We start from the raw sequence: 24,970 nt of genomic DNA on the forward strand, positions 1-24,970 counted from the left end.
TCATTTCCATCTGTGAATTTTTACCCTGTCGCTAGTAACAGATGAATATACAAACAATGATGAACACGGATTTATATTTAAAAGGATAGTGGGTGCCCATAGCAAAGCAAAATTGAAGATGAGATCTTGTTCATGTCTCATTTTACATCTCTGAGAAATAAATCAGCATTTATCGAGACCAGAGTGGTTTTCTCAATTTTCTCAAAATTGTCTCATGAGAAGTAAGTCTCATAGTGAGCATTACATGAGAAGATCTTGAGAATAGTTCTACTGGCACGATTTTTTAATAGTGTCACACAGTTGTCTCCTTTCAAGATCTCACCAAAAGACAACTATAAGTATTTGTGTCGATCTCAAATGTGTCTCAATTTTATCCCCTTACTTAGAGTCACGATCTCAGTAATGTCTCAGTAAAAGATATGGATGAGCAAAGTATTTTATTTCTTTAACTTGCCTCAAAGCTGCCTCTTTTACTGATCTCGTGGAGCAACCTTATATTGTGTCAGTCACAAATATTTCTCAATTTGATCTCCTTCCTGTCTGCAATAGCTCATTTTGGGTTTTCAAGATTCTTTCATTGTAAGAAAGAGTAGTGTCTGCTCTGACATGTCCAATCACATCTTAATTCATCTCATGCCAAAATCCGAGAAAATATTATCATTGGTCAAATAATTAAAATAACATCTGGTTCATTTGGCTCATTTTGTTCAAAATTAGAGATGTGACCGATATTTTGGCGCCTGAAACTTTTTGCCACTACACATGCATTATCAGTTTTTGGTTTGGTTTGGAAAGTTTACCACAAAAAAGTGTGAAGAACCTTAGTCCTCTTTTTTGATGTCGTGATCACAACAGGCAACACGCTGTCTGACGATGTCTCGCTAAAACGACTGGCTCACCGGCAAAATGTTTGCGATTTTGGAGTTTTTTTTTAAATATCAAAGAAATATATAAATTATTAAATGAACCAAAATATAATACATTTTCTTCATTGCTGCAACACGGTCTTTCAGAAGTTGCTTTCCATTGATGTGCCACGTCACATCTAGCACCGTGCATCTGAGCCCGTGCGTGGCTCAGTGGTCGAGAAGTTGTTGTCCAACCCAGAGGCTGTGAGTTCAACTTTGTCCTGATGAATTCATCTAAGTCAGACATGTCCAAAGTCCGGCCCGGGGGCCGAATGCGGCCCGTGGTCAAATTTCATCCAGCCCCTAGCCTCTGCTATAAATTCAATAACGTCTGGCCCGCACACAGACTTAATGAATTGGTCAGCAGCACTGCTACCAGCATATGAAGTAGCTTAGACACTAAATGCTGCTCCTCATTTACCCACTAAAAGGCAGCAGCACTCTAAGCAACATTACCCCGTGTGACCCTTTACTTACAATTTTCTAAAATGGCGATAATCAACAACAACAACAAAAAAGTAAGTTGACTGTATTGGCCGACGCTTCAAGGATAGGTGGAAATTTGACAATTTCTTCACTAAAATACGCAACAACTGTGCCTGCCTCATTTGCAAAGAGACAGTCGCTGTTTTTAAAGAGTTCAATGTGAGGCAATATTACCAAACAAGACACACTGACATGTACGACAAGATTACAGGGAAGATACTGTACGCAGCGAGAAATTGAAGCAACTTGAAGTTAGCTCGCAAGAGCCCGAGAGTCGAAAGGGAATGCCACACAGGCTAGTTGTGAGATTGTTGAAATTATTTTAAAAAATAATAAAGCAAATGTGACACACAAAATGGCTTGCTAAAATTTGCCTGAATATATTTTTCTACGTAAAGGACGTCAGCCAAGGTCGCCCCCCCACATTTTTACCACACCAAATCTGGCCCCCTTTGCAAAAAGTTTGGACACCCCTGATTTAAGTATCCTTGAGCAAGACGCTGAACCCCACGTTGTTGCGTCACCAGCAGGTAGATGTAGGTAGGATATAGTGTCAAAGTGCTTTGAGTGCCTGAAACTCCATTTTTAATTAAGATAATTTATCTTCTCAAATATTGCTCAAATCTGGTTTTCTCAAATCACTCTCCTTTGTCTCAATGATGTCTTTGCTCCTTTTCACTCATCACTTGCTCCTAATAGTACCCTTAGAAGCACAAACTCAGAAACAAATAAGCAGAGAATGAGATAAATTTGAGGTGATCAAATTCGTGTCACGAGACGAGATTAAGCAACAGATGAGTAGCAAATTTTTGCTGTGGGTGGTAAATAACATCCATGATTGGTTCGAATAATAGAATTTTAAATCATTAAAAAGAATACAAAAAACAATCTTGCCACAAAGTTGAAAATAGTTTTCTATTAAAATCATGTTGAAATGAGTGAGGGTTGGAAAAATGAGCTAAGGTTGGAAAGATCCGTCATCTTAACATGGGGTAAGGATAGCTAAGCAGTTTGACGGCTGAGTTTAATGTAATCTTTCCACATATCTACTTTTCACGTTCCTCCCAGAACAGAGCAATTGTCATTTACAGGGTTGAAAAAGACAGATCCCCCTTCAAGATGTTCTCAAAAAAGGCTAAGACCAGGAAATATGAAGAAGCATATTGTGTAATGGGAGAGCCCGGACTCCCTGCGGAGGAAACTTATTTTGGCAGCTTGTACCCGGGATCTTGTTCTTTTATTCACGGCCCACAGCTCGTGACCAAAGGGTAAGAATGTAGATCGACTGGTAAATCGAGAGCTTTGCCTTTTGGCTCAGCTTCTTCTTCACCGCAACTGACCGGTGCAGAGTCCAAATCTCTGCAGACACCGCACCAATCCGCCTGTCAGTTAGGGTAAGAAACTCGATCATCCGGGAGGGACTCAGGGTCGAGTCGCTACTCCTCCATGTTGAGAGGAGCCAGCTGAGGTGCCAAGGGCATCTGATTCGGATGCCTCCTGGACACCTCCCTGGAGAGGTGTTACAGGCATGTCCCACCGGCGGGAGGCCCCAGGGATGACCCAGGACACGCTGGAGAGACTACCTGTATGTCTCTTGGCTGGCATGGGATTGCCTTGTGATCCCGCCGGAGGAGTTGGTTGAAGTGGCTGGAGAGAAGGAAGTCTTGGCTTCCCTGCTAAAGCTGCTGTCCTCTTGACCTGACCCAGGATTAAGCGGTACATAATGGATGGATGGACGTATTGCGTAGTGCAATTGGCCTTCACTGTAACCACAGTGAGATATGAGAAAAAACTGTCGAAAAAAATTGGCAGCAGACAGTATGAAGCCAAGTAAATAATTAGCAAAACACATTAAATTATATTTAATTAGCTTTATTTGCCAGAAAAATCCACTTCACTGAAGAGCAAAATTAAACATCAGGAATGTCTTTTAGGTATTTTTGTAGCAGTTTTCTGTGGATGAAGCTGATGAAAAAAAATGAATCACGGGCACTATTAAGATTTACAATGAAGCAAACTAAAGACAGTGACCGTCCAGTCAGTATATTGCAGTTGCGACCGCTGTAAGACTACAAGGGAAGCTTAGCTTGTGATCAAAGTGATCAAATGTATGCTGTTGTGTGTACATGTCATTGACTAAATATGTGCTACAACGCACTCAACTTTTGTTCACAATCAGCTTCTAATCACTGGTTACGATGCAACTTTCTTTTTATTCATTCATACAGCTTCACAGTGCTTCAAACAGTGTGGACGCTGAGTGTCTACAGAGTTCAGAATGTGTTGTTCCATTGCAGCGAAACAAAATGAGTCATTGAATAAATGTTGGGCTTGTCCCGCCCATCGGACGCCCAGCATCCTTGAGAGCATATGGGGCAGTGGGCGGGGCTCTGCTGGTCTAGATGCTCAGCTTCTTTGCATGATGATTGGATAATTTGTCTGAGGCTGAATACCTTTCTGATTGACAGCGAAATGAGGGAATCAAAATATTTTGGTGTAACCTTCCATGGGAGCATTTTGCAGGTGTAGAGAGGAGCTTGCCCTTTTTAAAGCTGTCAAGTCTTACACTCACAACACTAAGGCCGTTTAAGCAGCCTAGCTCTGCTGGCTAATGAGAGGACACTCGTCAAGTCCCTGGAGAAGACGCCTTATTGGTACGACAGGGCCACACATCATTTTCTTAAAAAGGGATGAAGGGCAGAATTTATGTACAGTGGGGCAAATAAGTATTTAGTCAACCACTAATTGTGCAAGTTCTCCCACTTGAAAATATTAGAGAGGCCTGTAATTGTCAACATGAGTAAACCTCAACCATGAGAGACAGAATGTGGGAAAAAAACAGAAAATCACATTGTTTGACATTTAAAGAATTTATTTGCAAATCATGGTGGAAAATAAGTATTTGGTCGATACCAAAAGTTCATCTCAATACTTTGTTTTGCACCTTTTGTTGGCAATAAGGGAGGCCAAACATTTTCTGTAACTCTTCACAAGCTTTTCACACACTGTTGCTGGTATTTTGACCCATTCCTCCTTCCCATTTTGGTTTCATTTGACCATAACACATTCTCCCAGTTCTCTTCTAGATCATCCAATTGCTCTCTAGCGAACCGCAGACGGGCCTGGATGTGTACTTTTTTCAGCAGGGGGACACGTCTGGCAGTGCAGGATTTGAGTCCCTGGCGGCGCATTTGTTACTGTGGTCCCAGCTCTCTGTCTTCACTAGGTCCCCCCGTGTGGTTCTGGGATTTTTGCTACCCGTTCTTGTTATCATTCAGACGCCACGGGGTGAGGAGGGAGTTAAAAGTCCGTGTTGCCCAACGACAGATCCAAAACATCACTGCTCTAGAGGAGATCTGCATGGAGGAATGGGTCAAAATACCACCAACAGCGTGTGAAAAGCTTGTGAAGAGTTACAGAAAACGTTTGGCCTCTGTTATTGCCAACAAAGGGTACATAACAATGTATTGAGATGAACTTTTCGTATTGACCAAATAATTAATTTCCACCATGATTTGCAAATAAATTCTTTAAAAATCAAACAATGTGATTTTCTGTTTTTTTCCCCACATTCTGTCTCTCATGGTTGAGGTTTACCCATGTTAACAATTACAGGCCACTCTAATATTTTCAAGTGGGAGAACTTGCACAATTGGTGGTTGACTAAATACTTATTTGCCCCACTGTATAAATAAACGGACACATTTTATGATGCAGGCAAAAATTGAGCTGGAAAAACCAACATCCGCCACTGGTATACAGTAGCAGCACACTAGTGCACTGCACCTACACAATCAAGTGAAGTCAACATGACGGGTTTGTCAACTTTTTTGAAATATATACTGACAGGTCAAATGATTTTATATCATTTTTATCAGAATATGTACATTCCGGCCAGCTTGCATTAAAGTTTTCAGTACCTTGGGGGTAAAGTATAGATATAAGAAAAAAAAAATACACCCCTCAGATGTTTACTGAACAGTCTTCACAAATTATTTAGAAATGCTCCAGAATATCTCAGAGGAGCTTCAGCCTTTGAAAATATTCTTCATGGTGAAAAATATTTATTCTGCAATTCTGTTGGCAGATTTGTCAACTTAAAATAAATAAATAAATAAATAAATAAATACTGACAGGTCAAATTATTTTATATCATTTGTTATCTGTATATGTACATTCTGCTCAACTCCTATTGAAATTTTCAGTACATTGGAGGTAAATTATAGATATGAGAAAAAAAATACACCCCTCAAATGTTTACTGAAGTCATCACAAATTATTTAGAAATGCTCCAGAATATTTCAGAGGCGCTTCAGTCTATGAAAATAGTACTCATGGTGAAACAGATTTATACTGCAATACTGTCGTACATCAATTTATGGTCAAACAACATACAGGTATACTTTATTTCAGGCATTGTTTTGATCACTGTTTTGTATTACAAATATTCTAAAAGAAAAAGCCACTCCCATTCATGCAAACAATTAAACAATTCAGTACTGGTACTAGTTTTCCTAAGGCATTAAAAAAAGCTACACTATACTGATGAGATGCCTTTATACAAATGTATGAATACATGTATCCTTGGGCTAAAAATGTCACTGTCTCTAAACTTCTCGTGAAACATGTGGCTCACAACAAAAGCAACATAATTTATGAACAAGTAATCAGCATAGAGAATGAAGTTATTAGAGCAGAATGCTGGAGGCAGTTTCTCACACCTCCGGTGTCATGGAGCTGCAAGATTATATTCTGATTTAGAAAATGTCATACACAAATCAGCAATAAAGTTAAAAGGTGAGGCATGATATAGTATATTGAAAACAATATATTACAACAGGCACTTAGTCACGTCTGTTGAATCATGTCTTGGCTCTTTCCACTGCTTTTTCACTATAAGCTATTTGCTATTTGCAATATTGCTGCAATCACCAGTGCTGCTATGCAGAACCCCCTCAGGCAAGAGAAAATGTCATAGCATGCGATTATACAATAGAAATAGAAATATACATATACTACTTGAGCATTATCTGACAGAATTGCAGGAGTGCCAGCACTGTATATATATTAAAACAATCATAATCATAAAAACAGAACTATCGCCCGAAAACATACAACAAAATGACATTTGACATCTCCCACCAACCATGGAAAAATGTCTTTACGAACACCATCAAGGACCAACATTGAAGTTGATGTTGATGATAAAGATGATGATGAAGTTGTTGACAAATTCTCAGCATCTTACCTCGGTTTAATACTACATTACAGCCTTCTGAAACTCTGTGACGAAACTGTGCTCTATAGCAGAACGACAATGGCAATATGGTAGAAAAATTACTTGGGAAGGAAAGTTCACTAGTTGACACTACATGCCTAACTACTGACATCAAACATGTCACAAGGAAGAGTTTCACCCCAATATTTAATCCAGAACTATTTCTCCGTAGCAGATAGAGTAACTACAATTTCACCATGCTGTGCAAAAATGCAAATTTTTCCTTCTTAAAAAAGCCAAAACATTATGATCTCCTGTCATTATCTGACAACTGCCTCTTTCCGTTTGGATCGTCTCTGCCTCTTCGGGTTCCAAGGACAAGATCCAAAATGTTTTCTGCATCGTTGAGTACTTTGGCTGTCTGCTGGGCTCTATCGAGGAACAGCATGACACCAGGGTGAAGAAAAGGGCAGGAAGTATTGCCAGTGACCCTTTACATCTATTTAGCCATCTGTTCAAGAATTTTCACTTTTGAAATGACATCCGGATTCCCCTGCACAAGCTATAACTCGCTGCAACTGTCCAAAGATGAACCACATTTCTGTAATTTCTGTGTTTTTTTTCCTCAGTCTTTGCGCCTCTTACTTGTAAAAGCCAACAAAAGTATGTTGCAGTTGTATCTAAAGCTGGGTCATTGTTTTGTAATTGATGTGAGGGGTGGACAAATTATTCAGGAGTAAACAATTTTATGAGGATATTATCATCTTCTCACAATAAACTGCTTTGCTGCACAGTGACCAAACTAACAAAATGTGGTTTGGTTTAAACACAATGACAGCAAAGTATAAGTAGCCAAATAATGAAATGTCCGGCGGCAACACCGAACAAAAAAAAAATCTGCTGTGCACGACTGGAGTATTTCCACACAACGTACCCATAGGCGGAGTTTGACTTTTGGGGCGGGGGGAGGGGGGGGGGGGCACAACATGTCGATGACCCAAAAACGTAGTGTCGGCAATAAAATTAACTCACAAGAATATTTATAATAATAAATTGTAGGGCTGTCAAATGATTGAAATTTTTAATCGAGCTAATTACAGCTTAAAAATAAATGTATCATAATTAATCGCTATTCAAACTATCTATAAAATATGCCATATTTTTCAGTAAATTATTGTTGGAATGGAAAGATAAGACACAAGACGGATATATATATTCAACATACGGTACATAAGTACTGTATTTGTTTATTGTAACAATAAATCAACAAGATGGCATTAACATTATTAACATTCTATTCAAGCGATCCATGGATGGAAAGACTTGTAGTTCTTAAAAGATAAATGTTAGTACAAGTTATAGAAATTTTATATTAAAACCCCTCTTAATGTTTTAATACAATTTGTAAAATTTTCAATCAAAAAATAAACTATTAGTTCGCCATTGTTGATGTAAATAACTACACAATGCTCATGGTGCTAAAATATGCATAAAATCAGTCGCACCCAAGCACCAGCAGAGGGCGACAAAACACCAAAAAACACAAATAACAAGTGGACATTACACTGTGTTGTCATTTTAATCTGTTTGAGCGGGATGTGCGTTAAATGCGTCAAATATTTTAACGTGATTAATTTAAAAAATTAATTACCGCCCCGTTATCGCGATAATTTTGACAGCCCTAATAAACTGAAAATGAGTGTTTTTTGTTTCCCATCATTCTTGAGGGGAATTCTAAATCAGGCTGCTTAGGACAGCTATACTTTTCGGCTAGATCGTCGTCCATTGAATTTAGTACTCTCGCAGTGTCGTGCCAATGTTTTTACCCTCGTCAAAAATTGTACCCCCTCGGCAGAGCCACTGCGCTGCACTGATTTGCTTGACTTCCATGTTTTGGTGATGTAGTTATCTACAAGGTTTTAAAACATAGCCCATCCATCAAAAATACATTGTTTTTTTCTTCTGTTGTCAAACGTGACATACATACTGAACGTAAAAAAAGGCAAGGTTTTACTGTTTTACGTGCTGGATGACCGATAACTGTTATTACTGTAATTCAAGTCCTGGATGGAGTTTCTCCAGTTTAACAAACAGCGATGTCCAAAATATATACCGTATTGGCCCGAATATAAGACGGTGCTTTTTGGGTCGTCTTATATTTGCGGTCTAGACATTATACCCATTTACGACGCTAGATGCAACTATTGCTGATCACTTCTCAGAATTAGCAAAATAAATGTTCCCTGACTCAAAGATTCAATCGGTAAGTTAATTTTATCAATTGACCTTTTTAATTTATAATAGGACACATTAACAAACTATTTTCAAGTCAAACTGAATTGCGAGCTGAAGTGCAGCCATCAAGATATGATAGAAATTGCCAAAAGTGCTGCATACAATTAAAAAAAAGTCACTGTTAAATTTTAGTAATCATGATGTAGCTGAAGATATTGATTGTTCTTTGATTGCACCAGGTTATATGTTACAATATTACCAATACTTTAAGATTATTTTAAAAATTAAGTTTTAATTTTGTTTCATTTGCAAGCTTTATACAACGTTGTAAGATTAGTACCCAATTTGTAAGGGCATACGTCACTATTTGTAAGATTGCCAGCGGCCTCGGGTTCACAGGATAAGGTTGCATCAGCAATCTTTCAGTCTTTTATGACTTGTCTGCCAACTGTTATTATGTCTCTGATTTTAAGCAGTGCTCCTGTATTTACGTAGTTTTATTACTTCAATCATTTCTCATTGTTAAAACGCTTTGCAACCAAAAGGGGGCAGCACAGTGGTACGTTTGTACCTAAAACCCACGTCGAGAGCACCTCTCGTCTCAACTTCTACACTCTAATTTGCTCTGTAGTGTTTGACCGCAAAATTATTCATGATAAAAAAAGAAATAACTACAACAAAGCATAAGAAGAACAATGAAAAATACTCACATTTCTCATTGGTCCTGAGTATTTTGGACAGTGTGAGGGTTGTGGTGCTGAAGAGAACAGTGAATAGGGGTGGATAGGGATGCACCATCTTTTAAAATAATTGTAATAATAATTGGTTGTACAGTACATAGAACTTCAAATTTAAACTCTTATTTCATTGTGCCTTCCTGCAGAGTTTAAGTTATTTAGGATTGGGAAGAGGAGGGAAAAGAAGATGAGGAGGTGGAGGAAACTGATGTGGATGAGGAGGAGGAAGAGGAGGAGGAGGAGGGGGAGTGGGAGGCGGCACATTCCTCTACCGGGAAAAGTGGAGTTGATCCGTCACATAGTAGCCCCTTCCTCACATCCACTTCCTCGAGGAAGAGGTCCGTTGTGTGGTCGAAAGCGAAGATATCAACCCTCTCATCACCTCTCATCATCTTCCTTCCTTCTCCCTTGGACAAGAAAGCAAAAGATGTGAACCGATGCTCCTTAACGTTTTTCTTCTTGCAAAAGAGAGCCCAATCCAGTGAAGAGCAGTGCTGCAAACCTTACTTTTTGATGGATTTTGGACGAAAAGTGTAAAAAAGCGGACAACACGTCTGAAGCATTACAACTTGGAGGTTGTTATGATTGAACGCATTTTTGGAATATACTTTGGGAAGCGCACGTTTGCATGAAACGCCACTTTTCACTGGAACTGCATTTTGGCATGTTTGGAATACCACGGAGAGAATTGAAGACTATTCTTACAACACATTGCTCAATTTATTGACAGTAAATTATTAGTTTATTGAGGGGGCAAGTGAGGACGTCATGATAATAATTGCACATGGTGAATAATGGACACAAAGTTCTATATTGCCAATATCCCGTATGGTCATTCATTTGCGTTTTTTTATGCGTACACCTCACACTGAATGCAATTTGGATGCGTAAAGGTGGATCGACTGCTCCAGAGTAATGCGCGGACACAGACGGACCGACCGGTGTCCGTGTCATATTCAAGGGAAGATTGCATGAGACGTCATTAACGCATATTTTGAATCCAGAAAGTTCGGTCAGAGGTCTTGAGTGTCTCTTCTGTCAGAGAAATTCGAGGGGACGCGATCTCCTGGAAGGAGAAACGTTTGGCTGCAGCTGTGAAAAGAGGGGAGAGGCTGGATTATTTGAGAAGTGTGTTTGTCCCTAGCATTGGCGTCATTCTGGACTTTTAGGTAAGATGTTCTCACATTACGATTTTACGCGCGGGCGCTCGTGTGGGTTCCTTGACAAGTTCATGTGCGCGCGCGCGTCATGGCCGGTAAAGTGGACATATCTGACTTGCGGAGATAGTTTGCGTGTGTTCTCGTGTGTCGTCTTGCATGAGAACAAAATTACATTTGAAAATAAATATTTGTTACTTTATTATTTTGTACTCCCATTCAGGCCATGCAAGGTTACCTGGGTTCCCCTTAAAGCCACGTTTACTGAAAGATAAAGGTCACAATATTAGGCACACGTTTGCAGTTTAAAGAGAACTACTACAATGTTCCTATCTGGTTGACAGTGTCAAATGTGAATGTTATTTGACTCTTTATTTACATATTTGTATGTTTACCAATAAGGATGATGCATCACCAAGCTGTGCCTCATATTTGGCCCTTTCAAAACATATCTCTATATCTCTCCATATGGTGCAGTATATTTGTACAACGCTAACAAATAAATCAATGAACATGTCAAGCGAAACAACATTTTTGGATTGATATTTTTGAACTCTGGTATTAGACCCCTTACAGTGTGCACTTACTGACATCTCAAAACATGCATTACATTCTGTTTATGCTATTGTCCATTCAGTCAAGGAGTAAAGAGGATAAAGCATCTTTTTGCGGCTCTTCTGTATAATTTTGCCATTTGTTCAAGTCGTCCAAATACAGACGCTGTTTGTCTGAGTGCTCTACAGCCCAGCAGGTGTTTTCCCTTTCCTTCCTCCTCCCCACTATGTTCTTTTCTGTATGAGCATTAGAGGGAGTTTCTGTTCAGAGAACAGAAAGTGTGTGTTGGTCATGCAATGGTATGTTTACAAAGTACACAAGTGTTGTGACGGATGTGTTGTTTTAATCTATCTATCTATCTATCTATCTATCTATCTATCTATCTATCTATCTATCTATCTATCTATCTATCTATCTATCTATCTATCTATCTATCTATCTATCTATCTATCTATCTATCTATCTATCTATCTATCTATCTATCTATCTATCTATCTATCTATCTATCTATCTATCTATCTATCTATCTATCTATCTATCTATCTATCTATCTCCCTCCCTCCCTCCCTCCATCCATCCGTATCTGTCTGTCTGTCTGTCTGTCTGTCTTCTGTCTACTGTTGGAATTACCTCTACTCTTGAATCATTGCTGATGCAAAGTGAGCTGAAATTAAAAATTCAAATCAGTTCTCGGATGTAGAACATAATGATAAATGCTTATCTTAGAACTGCTTGATTGAAGTTAAAACGGAATAGTATGAAACTATGTTATTGATTAAATTACAGATTGGAGAGACAAAACGATGGGAGATAAAGCGAAGACTGTAGATAGTGAAGTGAAGTTTAAAGGTAAGATAAGGAAGCAAAATGGATGAAACAAAATGATGCAGGAAGATGTATTTGAACTCTGGCCGAGAGAGTGTCATCATGACCTCAACAAGACGGAGGAGGACACCGAAGGGCAGTGCAGAGGCCTTGAAGGGTCAGAAAGGCTAAATACTGGATGAAATGTGGACCCAGACAGTGCTTTAGGTCACAAATAGTTGTTTTGACCTCAGCGTGAGTTGATGGAAGTAACTGAAGTCAATAGTTGGAGCTTGATGCTGTGTTCTTTGGAAGTGCCCTGCAGGTTTTTTTTTCTTACGACCGAAATCTTCACACACTGTCTTCAAGCTTGGTCTCCAACCTTTCTGATGGTTAAGTTCATGAACTTGAGGTCGTCATTTGGCAAGATAACAGAACAATCCTGCAGTACTAATCTATACCCATCTGTCAAAGCGTCTTTGTGAATGAATACTATATCCTTTAATCAATGGCGTGGGTTTGCATAGGGACGGTAGGGACATAACACTACCAACTTTTCAGGATACCCAAGTTGTCCCCACCAACTTTTAAGCAACTTTATTTGAATTATATAATGATTATAAATGATTATAATTATTATTAATAATAATAATTTAAAGTGTCTTCCCATATGTTGTAAGAATAGAATTGACCCTTCCATTATTAAGTGAATTACTGGATTTTCATTAGATGCAGACTTACATTTACCCCTTTTCACTTGTTAAATGTGCCGGTCCATTTTTTCCCCTCAAACGCACGTTTGATTGGCTGATGACTAGAACAAACAAGCACGGACACTCACACAACCCCGACAGAAATACATGTCAACATGTCGCTTCCTCCAACCCTTTCAAAGACGAGGGCTATAAGAATTTTTTTCCGGCCAGCTGCAGCAGCAGCCACTGTAAGTACACGTCAATGTTGTGGAGGTGGGGAACACACCGCTAATTTTGTTACTGAAAATCCAACCTGCATCACAGTTAGCATAACATTAAACTGTGTGAACTTGCTAACCTGCAAAACTCGAGTAGGAAGCAGGTTAGAGCTAAGTGTCCTCCTGTAATGTATGTGTTTTCTACCATTAACGTTATTTCAAGTGTACATTTATTCATTGATTAAAATATATTTATTCATTTTCTCCATCATTCATTGAAAAATAATTTTATTTGCAGCCTATGCAGACATTTCTTTAAAAAAAATAAAATAAAATAACACACACACAAAAACACAACCACTGTAAATTTGAATGAAGAAGGTGGGATTTTTTCATTTTTACGTAGGCAACACATCAGCATATTTCTGAGAAATGTAGCCCTGACCCCCCGTTCACCCAACCTGTTTGGTCTTATTAAAATCCCCAGCAAAAAGTGTACATGCAGGTTATGCTGTTATAGCGTCCCTACCAATGTTGAGACCAAATCTACGCCCTTGCCTTTAATCAATAAAAATACAGAAGTAAGCAACAATAGTCATCACCTATTATATCTTGGATTATTTTAGCAGCTTCACATCTCTGCAATTATGATTATTATTTTTGAAATCCTACTTAAGTCTCTGACTATTTCTCCACACAGACTGTTACAGCAGAACAATCAGCACCAGCCAGAAGGAAAGAGTGTTTCAAATACATGCATTTGGGATTATTTCACATTTACTATTATATGCATGAAGATTTAAAATACAAGCATTTGGTTGCCACTTGGGCAATTTTGTCTAATGCGGTGGTCTGGAACATAACCCCCAAGGTAACTGGGGGATTAACGTATACAGAGGATACAATTTAGTTAGCCTGCTTTCAGTCTGTCAGGATTTGTTTGGATAAGGTGACCCTCAGCATTATTCCATTGACCACTGTCAGAAATCATGTCTTTATTTAATTCTCTGAACCTCCAATTTTCCTTATTCAAATAACACACTTGTACAATGCAACAGTTTCAATTTCTATTCTGATGAAAGTCATGACATACATTAGACTAGAGTGGTGATAGACTCATGTGAAACTGACATTTTGTGTCATGCATGAAGAAGGGATAAAGGCTTCCTTATATTGTGTCACAAGAAGGTTCTTGAAACGATAAATGTCATTTTGTGCAGAGGCAGTTCAGAATTTGTCCTTATGGTTAAGTGCTGGACATACAATATGTGCTTGATTTAAGGGATCTAACCCTTAAATCAAGCACATATTGTATGCCCCCACACACATGGATATTTTTAAAACACATTTATTTTCCTAACTCCAGGGTACCAAAATGTTACGTCACACACAACAGCTATTAGAAAAACAAATATATCTTTGTACCCATAAAACGTGTGAGCTATTCCATCAAAAGCAGAGACTTGGGTTGAAAATTTAAAAATAGGATTTTTGTCTATTATTGACATGCTTTTGACCAGATTTTCAAAATTGCATTAAATCAAATTAAAATTAGCTAATTGATTAAAAACATCCATCTATCAAATATGAGTACTTTCATTATGAACAAATACACCATTTAAGGTAGTTTGCCTTTCAAAAGTCCTCGGCAACCAACTTTTTGTCAAGTAAACAGACTTTTGACCCTCAGTTTGAAAAATCATCTAAAATAGGCACATTTTTTCTTATTACAGTGTATTCAGATGAATATAGGTTGAAAAAATATTTGCGCATCTTTGTATTCTGTTTTTATTTACATTTTCCACAATGCACGAATTAATTGGAATTACCGTTTCTGATAATACAGTACTTGGTTGCCGTGGTGCTGCTATTGTTACAACACAAAGAGCCAGAAGTTCTCCACCGCTTCTAAATCTGTTGCTGCAGCAAATGATAGTAGCGTTCTTAGGGAGTGTTATGGTGCCTGTAGGTCAGTTCGCAGTGTTGTGGAGGACAAACTGAGTTCAGAATGGAGCCCTGCAGCTGATAAGGACTTGGTGATTCAGTATATTCTCTGTCAGAAGGGTGGCTGTCTGCTGACAAAGGGTTTGGAAGAGGATCCTTCACTTGAAGGTTGATTAATCTGAAGAGCTGATTCACTGTTAATGATATTTTTATTTGGCTTTCATCCTTGTAAGTGATAAAAAGATTACTTCGGTTGTGTTGCAGAACAACAGACAATATAGCTGTAAAGACGCCATTAACACAGGGTGGAGGTGTCATTTAATGCTCTCCAGCTTCAATGCTTTTTTTTTTTTTTTTTTTTAACTCATGGCATCCCCGACAGTAGACAGACTCTCTGGCAGTGTTAGCCTTCTTGGCGGTCACAGTGTCTGGATTGCAACTATCAACTGTCCTTGTGTTAGTCATTCTGGTCACAGGCTTCTTTCTCAATTTACTTGACAAAAGAGGAAATGTGCTTAAATGCGATTGGATCCCTGAGTGAGAGGACATTTTTTATCTGTATCCAGGGTTAGAGAAGTTGCGAAAACCTTGGCAACGGAGCAGAACACTGAAGGATTTTATCCTGCTGGTGGCTATTTCAATGTCCATTCTTAAGATGGAAAGTGTACTCATCTGCGCACAGTGAAAGCCATTTGCCTGTAGACACTCTCAAAATCAATGTTCATTGGGAAACGACATTGTCTTACAATGGCACTTCTAAAATGGTTTATCTCATGAAATCCAAAGAATATACGTACTGTAAGATACATTTGACATTTTCAAAATGTTACTTTACCTGCAGTTTTTGATCGATTTACGTAATTCACTTATTAAAAAAAAAAAAAGAAAAAAAAAAATCACAAAATAAAGGTGCACATCAGCAGATTTTGTCAAAAACATACAAGCCAATCAAAATTAAACACAAACTTCCCCATAAGTCTTCAATGGCCCCATTCATTTCCAACAGCATATTCAACTCCTCCAAAATGTATTCACTTCAGTCATTAGCCCAACCCCCCCCCCCCCCCCCAAAAAAAAAAAGGCCATAAAATTAACCAAGGAAGTGACCTGAAAATGCCTCAGAAGTGTCTGAAAATCTACAGGAAGTGACGAATGAGAGAGCAAAGCATCCCAAAGCAATTTTTCCACAAATTGCATTTTCTAGATGAATGGTTTTAAAGTGCCTGTGACACGATAAAAAAAAAATCTTAAATAGCATTATTATTGGAATTAATCATAAAATCATATTTTGGAACAATTCAACTACGTACAACAATTTGGCAAAGCGCAGATGACGTGAAATAAGTCTTTTAATCTGCTGTTTACCTCCTCTTGTCATTATAGCGCTCTTGTGTCTCGATCTGGGTGATGACGTTGGCGCAGTAGTGATTTCAGTGGATTTAGAATTCAGCCCAATGGAGGAGGAAGCATTTTTCAGCGATTCTGGTGGATCCTCCAAGTGATATTGTCAATCCAGAGGAAGCCTGTGGCATACATGTCAGGGTCGTATTTGGTATTTGTCAGAACGACAGCAAAAACGAGGCTAATAACTAGAGCATACTGTATAATTTCATAATTGTTTTTACAGCATTTTTACAGGATATTCTTTGTATCTAATTATTTTTCCCCAGTTGCTAAATAAATTGTATGGTCGTGACAAATACGTCTTTTGCTAAATGGAATATGAAATATTAAAAATGCGTTTATTCAGTATGACAAGGCTAAATCACTGCATAATGGTCAAAACTGCCAACTTCTCAAACCTCCCGACTGGTATATTATGCCAGCGGAGTTAGTCCGGCTCTTGTCATTTCCCAGCGAGGATTCGGGGACAGAGGAAGAGAGTAAACAAAAGAGGAGTGTGAGGACTAGGCTACATGCTAACCCAAACCAAGCGGCTTTTCCAAGTGTCTGCTTCTCCTTTCAAAAACAAAAAATCTCACAAAACTACCCCAACTCATGTCACACACGGCGGCAGCGGTGATAGCCTTTACCGATCGGCTGGCAAGTTTCGGCTCGTCGTTCCCCTGCTGCAGCCCGGCAGGAGTGCTCGTCGCTGGAGACGCAGCTGGGGAATGAACGCCGTATATGGCGCATTCTCGGTGGACAAACCGTCCGACATTGGAGCGAGTGGCTTCCCGAGCCCAAGCCGAGGATAGCGCTTTCTCAACAGGCACACGAAGATGGCCAAAAGGGGTGGAAGTCTCTACACAATCGAGAACCGTAGACGAGAGCATCAACCGAGGGAGGAGGCCACTTCCGCCGTTTCAGTGGACAGGGAGCATTGTCACCCACAAAATGCAAGTCACCTCCTTATTAAAATGTGTGCCATGATCCCAGTATTTGACATGATATAAAACACGTAGTGTAAGAGCCATATTCCTGATTTGTCTTATTATCTGTAATTTTACTCCTCGCCACTAGAGGCTGTCAATCGCGTCTTTCCACTGACCTCGAATCAGCCCAGGTATGTTTAAAATGACAGCTAATCATGTCACAGGTGTTGGCAGTTAGGAGGGCAAACAGTTTTTGACTGTGGCTTAGTAGCAGCATGCAGGAAGGAATGTACTCATTTTGGTTGTTTGTTGTAAATACGTTTTGAGTCTTTTGGTTTGTTACTTTTATTTGGACAAAGTGCTTTTGAGTTAACTTATTAAACGCCACCAGAATAAACTAGTTGAACTGAGAAATGGACTCGCTGGTGTTTGCTTCGCGTCTCCAACTGCACTGAGCGCACGTCATCACTACAATCCCCTAACTATCATCCAGTACTAGACTGAGAACAGGGATCAGTCAGTACACGTAGCTTACTCACTTCCTTGTCCGTCCAATGGTCGCTGCATTGTCATACTTGTTTTGCCCATTCTTCGCAGTGAACAGGATCTTTTTGAAACCCAGAAATGCTCACACCACTCTCCCTGGTGTAGCAACAAAACCCTGCAGCACATTGGGCTGGTGTGATGCGAAAAATAAACAAATTAATCTGCAAAATCAGCTGGATCCGCAGTCCTTTTGCATACAATAGTATAGCTGTATTGTGAAGATGATGTCTCCCGTTAATATTACATTTGCTTTTTTCCTCAATCTGAGACCGTGGCCGGGTGTCTCTCATTTTTGTAGAGCGGGATTAAAAAAATTGAATAAATATATCAATCGCTTCTGCACACATCTGAGTGGTCCATTTCATTCAGGAGCATAAAATATCGCGTGTAGTATGAAATAAACATGTTTTTTTTTGTGTCACAGGCACTTTAAAGGGAAACAGCAAAAAAAGTAAGTTTCAGGAGACGTAAAAAAACACCTTGTCTGTGAAGTTTTTCCATAAAATCATAGCCTTTCCAGGTTTAGTACTTACCAGTTGTCAGTTGAGGATTTTTTTTCTCCCTCAAACCACAATCCGTAGTAGTTTTTGTAAGAACTGCAAACATCTGCGCTCTCCTTCTTTTAAGTAATCGCCCCCTCCTCCTCATCACTGTGACTCTCCAGTACACCCTTCAGCAAATCTACCAGTGTCTGTAGCCTCTCCTTTGTTGACGTAACATTCTCTGACAGGCTAGTCCCTATGGATTGTGATCAAATAGAGTAATAGTGTACACAGCAGCAACAGTGCAGCTCCAGCTTGCTAAAACAGCAGCCGTAATATGGCAAAGATCAGCGTCTTGCCAAAACGATTTGACGTTTCCGCGCTGATTCAACTTCATTACGTAGAAAAAAAAGAATATAAGTAGGTAGCTTCAAAGTACATCAATGATTGAGTTTTTTTCCCTGAGAACAACAATGTTTATGAATACATAAACAGTCCTAACAACGCACAAGGTATTTCTTATGAATTGTGGTTTATATCAAAATTGGAGTTCTAATTTATACTAATATTTCATACATCATCTGAAAATATGCTGTAATTGAACATAAAGGATACATTTACTTCTATTTTTAATAAATAAGGAGAATAAAATAATGTAAAATTAAATAAATACAATTCATAAAAAAAATATCGATAGAGCAATCCGGTTAAAAATAACGGATCCATTTACAGTATTTGTGTGCAATATTCCGTCGAAGCCCAATATACAAATCCTCGTAAATAATGATAAAGAAGTTCAGTTTTGATTGACTCCGTGTCATGGATATTTATTCAACAAGATGTCCATTATCGTGGTTCTCGTTTGCAGGTTTGATGCATCATAATGAGATCTGTTCCCATTGTTTGTGTGTGCTTATTTGTTCTTTAGTAGTATACACAGTAATATAACACATTATTTTGGACTTCAATTTTATACAGTTGCAGCATTGGCATAAGCCATATTCAAACATGCAGACAAAAAAAAAAAAAAAACAACAGTCAAGTGAAATATTAGACATTACGCCCAGTATCACTTTTATCAGACTGCAAATATGGCACTCTTAGCATTTGATTCTTTTTTTCTTATTTAAAAAAAAAAAAAATGAGCCTGTTAAATAATAAGTAGTTAAATATGACACAACAAACAAGAATAAATTTTCTTTTATTTTTTTCTTCTATAAAATTCCACACTTTTGATTCAACTGTTGCTAATGCAGAATCAAATGTTATTGCCATTGCCATTGTCCAGATACACGATCACTTTGCTTGACATCTAAAACGCAGCTGTGGCTGCTGGCTCAAGCTGCTGTCTGCACTCCCGCCAAGGACACCAACTGAATTACATTGACCAATTTGATTGTCTTGAAACTTGGTAAAATGAATTTATGAAATTAGAAATGTCTATCCAGCTGGCTTCTATTCATATCATCAATATTTAAAGGGATCCACAGACAGAAAGACTTGATGTTCTTAAAAGATAAACGTTATTATGAGTTAAAATAATTTAATATTGAAACTGCTCTTAATGTTTCCGTTTTTATATAATTTGTGAAATTGGTTTAACTAGTAGGTCGCCATTATTGTTTACATCGCAAGGCGGTGACGTAACACGGTTACGCTGCCGGGCTTCCAGAATACTCCAGGACTCTAGCGACATAAATATGTCATTTGTTCAACCCTTTCAATTTGAAACTGAGAGGAATATTTCTGAGCATGACAGCACTGTCAATATCTCACAAAACGAGCGGCAAAAGCAAAATGAACAGGAAAGATGGGATGAGACCAGACAAGAGTTGGGGGGGAAAAAATGGTGTTCTGCCAAAATATGCGATGAAACATCTTACAAGAGGTGAATTCGACACCCAAAGTAGTTTTGTGCGCTTTCAGCTTGTTTTGTTTAGATGAATGCAGACAGAACATACTAAAGATTCCTGATGAAAATACTTAAACGTAGTAATATCAAATAAGGGTGGTTTAAATATACTACATGATCGACAACAACAACAACAGATCAACAATCTGCTTTACAGCTACCACTAGAAAACACAATGCTTAAAAGTATGAGCGGTAAACACATGCTAAAAGTATTTTGAGGCAATGAAAAGGTAATAAAAGACTCAATAAAAACAGGAATAGTAAGTACCGTATTTTTCGGACTACAAGTCGCACCTGAGTATAAGTCGCACCAGCCATAAAATGCCCAACGAAGAAATAAAAAACATATATAAGTTGTACCGGAGTCGCATTTTTGGGGGATAAACTCCAACACATAGAACAGATATGTCATCTTGAAAGGCAATTTAATATAAAAATACAATAGAGAACAATATGTTGAATAAATGTACAGAGTACAGTGCATTACAAAGAAATGCGAATATACTGTCCTCACTAGGACGCTATGGCTCGGTCCTGGCTATACAGCGAACTCCCAAATGATGATGCTGGACGTCCGTATAATTTGCTGAATCAATTTGGTCCTCGATACAAACAGGTTCGCATCAACGTAAATAAATGATAATTAGGTTGTTTTACAGCAATGACACAAACAGTTAGCATGCATTCGCTAGCATTAGCACATCGTTCAAACACCCACACAACTGGCTCTAAGTGTCCGATTGCGGGTGGAAAACACACAACAACAACAGAAAAGATGATACACACAGGCGTTGCCTCTTTAGAGATATTTTAAAAGCATAAACAATGAACGTAGGTTCGTTTCTCTCTCGCTAACTCACCAACTCACTCAGAGCTACGTAGCTGTCCGTCTTCTTCTGGCGTGTGAGCGCTCTTCACGTAAACAAGTACGAGTGCGCCCCCACTAAAACCACGCATTTCAATATAAAAAAAAAAAATCAATAATACAATTGAACACACACTGCCAAAGGCAGAACACGAACGTGGCTATTAAGAGTTATTCAGATAACTATAGCATAAAGAACATGCTAACAAGTTTACCAAACCATCAGTGTCACTCCAAAACACCAAAATAACATGTGAAATGATATCATAATTAGGGTTGTTCCGATCATGTTTTTTTGCTCCCGATCCGATCGGTTTAGTTTGAGTATCTGCCGATCCCGATATTTCCCGATCCAATTGCTTTTTTTTTTTGCTCCCGATTCAATTCCAATCATTCCCGATAATTTTTCCTGATCATAAACATTTTGGCAATGCATTAAGAAAAAAATGAATAAAACTCGGACGAATATATACATTCAACATACAGTACGTAAGTACTGTATTTGTTTATTATGACAATAAATCCTCAAGATGACATTTACATTATTAACATTCTTTCTGTGAGAGGGATCCACGGATAGAAAGACTTGTAATTCTTAAAGGATAATGTGACTTTGTATATTGTGACTAAATATTGCCATCTAGTGGATTTTTATGAGCTTTCAGTGAATGATACTGCAGCCATTTAACTTCTGTCCAAATGCATGATGGAAAGTGCAACCATGACTGTGCGTAATGGTACCAATTGATATATCTTCTCAGCGTTGGGAAATAAAATAGGGTTTTAAGAAAAAGATCAACTACTACCTTTCTTCCCCACATTGCTTCCCACGATAATTCTAATCATTGAGAGAGGGATTGTAAGGCTTTAGCCAATTAAAACAAGGCTTCAAAGGGTGCCAAAATCCTCTCTACTCATTTTACGTTGCCTCTTAGCTCTATTTAAACATAATACGGTGCCATTATAGATTGAAAGCGACACTGCGTGAGTGGGTAGTGCAGCGCATGCGTTAATTGCGTTAAATATTTTAATGTTATTACCGCCGTTGACACAATAAATTTAACAGCCCTACTTTAAGCCAAAACTAAAGACTCTGGATGAGTGTAAGTTAAATACAATTACAAAACGATTTAATTAAAAAAAAAAATATATATATATATATATATATATATATATATATATATATATATATATATATATATATATATATATATTAAAAAAGGCATGTCTGATATTTTTTTACCGATTCCGATACTTTGAAAATGACGTGATCGGACCCGCCGATCGATCGGGACATCTTTAATCATAATGTGTTAATAATTTCACACATAAGTCGCTCCTGAGTATAAGTCGCACCCCCAGCCAAAATATGAAAAAAAACGCGACTTATAGTCCGAAAAATACCGTATGAGCGTATGTGTCGTCGAGTGACAGTGACAATCTACGTCATCACCCTGAGCGTCCACAAAACATGGAGCCCTCAGTAGGTCAAAACATGTACTAAGTATTATAGATTTTTAAATCAATGGCAATGTTTTATGTGTTTTTAATAATATATATTTCAATATATTTTAGAAAAAGAGAACACGTGTGGCTTATTACTGCCTACAAGTCTTTAAGTCTGCGGTTCCCTTTAAAAAACTTCGGTAGAACAATGCTTGCATATCCGTTTCACATATTTTATTTGAAATACAATATTGCTTCCTGCTGTTGCATTTGTTCCTAAGTTTAATAAAATAATGCAAAACTAAACTCCCATGCATGAAATAAAAGCAGTTGAATGAGTATAGGGCCTAGATTTTTCTGTCAATTTGCCTTCTTGGCTTCCTCATCATCCCTGGATTCCCGTCCCCGTTTGCTGGTTACCTGGGAAGCGCCAGGAGTGACTCATTTCAATCAGAGCACCTGGTAAATTTAAAAGGGGAGTTCTCACTGTGAAACCCATGTTTAACCAAGAACCGGTACTAAGAACAAAGAGGAAAATGTTCTATGTTGTACCTTTTTAAAAGGAAAATAGCTTAATGCTATGTTGAAAAGAAGCCCTCTCTACTCAGAAGGAGAACTGGTAAGGAGATGCATTTTTGTCGATTAATTTGCTTGAGATATAATTTGGTTCCATGGTTAATTTTGACAGCTGTGAAATGCATGGCTATTTTAAAACACTTTGTTTGGATAGTGCATTTGTATTATTCATCAAAATTGACGTTAATAATAATAATTAAAAAAAAAAAATGAATCGTTAAAAATGCTAATGAGAAATCATTATTTAAAAGAATAACACATTTAAGAACACCTTTGTTCCAAAACATTTAATCTTTCACTGAAATTGAAGATGACAGACGTCCAATCATGTGGCTCTTTTCATCCTTATGCTGTGAATTGTAAATGAGTTTATCACTAGTGGACACCCAATCTATTTGAACAGGGAGAGTGGCAGAGAATGAATGAACCTTCCCACTTCAAATGGATTCAAATTTCAATGTCTGTCACTGTCACTTAATTGAAAATCTATGATATTTCATTTATGTTAAATGCATTGCTTATTGCACTTATGAACTACTGCTTATACATTTACCTTTTTATATTTTCCATTTTGAGTCTTTCCAACTGAATGTATCTTTGACCACTTAATATTGCAGTAAATAAAAAAAAAAAAAAAAAAAAAAAGACACAAAGCTTGTGGTCATATTGCAGCTAAAACCTCCAGGTGAGGTTCTGTATGTACAGTATAGTCTTTGACAGCTGGGGTGACATAATTGACACTATCGATGTCTATTTAGCCATAGAATCAACATTTTAAATCTATAATGATTAATCTTTGAATAGAAACGCAATGCCAAATATTACCAAAAATGCACAAGCTCCTTGACTGTCCTAAATTTCATGCAGAAAGGAGCCTGAGGGATATTTAGTCTTAACAGATGTTTGATATTAAGCTGTGGATTAAAGGCAAAGGAAGTTGCCTTCTTACTTGATTTTTGCTTTGAGGGATTATTTATCTCCCATGATTGTAGTGAGCAATCTGAAACTGTTTTAGGCTTCAGTACAGTTATTGATGTGACAATATTTGACACACCATGAAAAACTAAGATTTAAGGAATAAAGTTCTTTTGGAAGTTTCAAGTGTGAAATTGTGTGGGAAAAGTGACATGTGACTTCCAATAGATTGCAAAGTGCAGTAGGTCTTGAACAATCAGATGTTTTTTAAATATGTATTTTGCCCTTATAAGTATATTTGCATGGAGGGCAGCTTGCAAATGCTGCAGCTCACCCATCATGACCCTAATGATTCTACAAAATGGATGGATGGGTATTATGTTTGTATTAAAGGATTGCCTACAGCAATTAGCCGTTGTTGTATTCTTGTCTACCCTTCCCAGACATTAAACTCAATGATAACGATTGGATAATGGTTGCAGATGGACACAATGAATCCCACAGGGAAATTTGTGGCTTTTGTCATGCAGTGGAATCTGCGAGTAATTTTTTGGCCTTGTTCATCCATAGATGGGGAGCACTGATGATATTTCGCTTGATTTTAATTAAGTCTAAGTCACTGTCACCCGCAAACATCTGCTGGCATATCATCAACGCATGTTTGTGAGTAATTGAACACTTCTTGGAATGGCTCCAAAATGTCAAACAATACCTCATAATCCTAAGTATCTTGATAAGAGAGAAGTCTAGAGCCCCCCCCCCCCCCCCCCCCCCCCCAAAAAAAAAAAAAAATACTGAGGCTTTATTTGTTGTGTAATGGTGGGGGAAAATGGTTGGTGAGTGAGGGCATAGCAGTGTACTTTTGTGCAGGTAATGTACGTTGCAACGTTACTAGGTTCGACTTGGTAACGTTGCAAGTGGTTGTCTGTCAATGTCTTACAACTGACACAATGG

General features: G+C 38.1%; 1 protein-coding gene across 3 annotated transcripts in view; it reads left to right on the forward strand.

The window, feature by feature from the left end:
* The first annotated feature begins 9,868 nt into the window (after nucleotides 1-9,868).
* The window catches only part of il1rapl2 (interleukin 1 receptor accessory protein-like 2), a 409,390-nt gene continuing 394,288 nt past the window's right edge, over nucleotides 9,869-24,970 (forward strand). For 2 of the 3 annotated variants that reach the window (XM_057850395.1, XM_057850396.1), the window contains exon 1: nucleotides 22,362-23,144. In XM_057850395.1, coding sequence (XP_057706378.1) covers nucleotides 23,106-23,144 — 39 coding nt within the window. In that variant the 5' untranslated portion in view covers nucleotides 22,362-23,105. Of the gene's footprint in view, nucleotides 10,754-22,361; nucleotides 23,145-24,970 lie in introns of those variants that run through there. The other variant, XM_057850397.1, reaches the window with a different exon arrangement.

Source organism: Corythoichthys intestinalis, chromosome 11, assembly GCF_030265065.1.
Source record: "Corythoichthys intestinalis isolate RoL2023-P3 chromosome 11, ASM3026506v1, whole genome shotgun sequence".
Lineage (NCBI taxonomy): Eukaryota > Metazoa > Chordata > Actinopteri > Syngnathiformes > Syngnathidae > Corythoichthys > Corythoichthys intestinalis.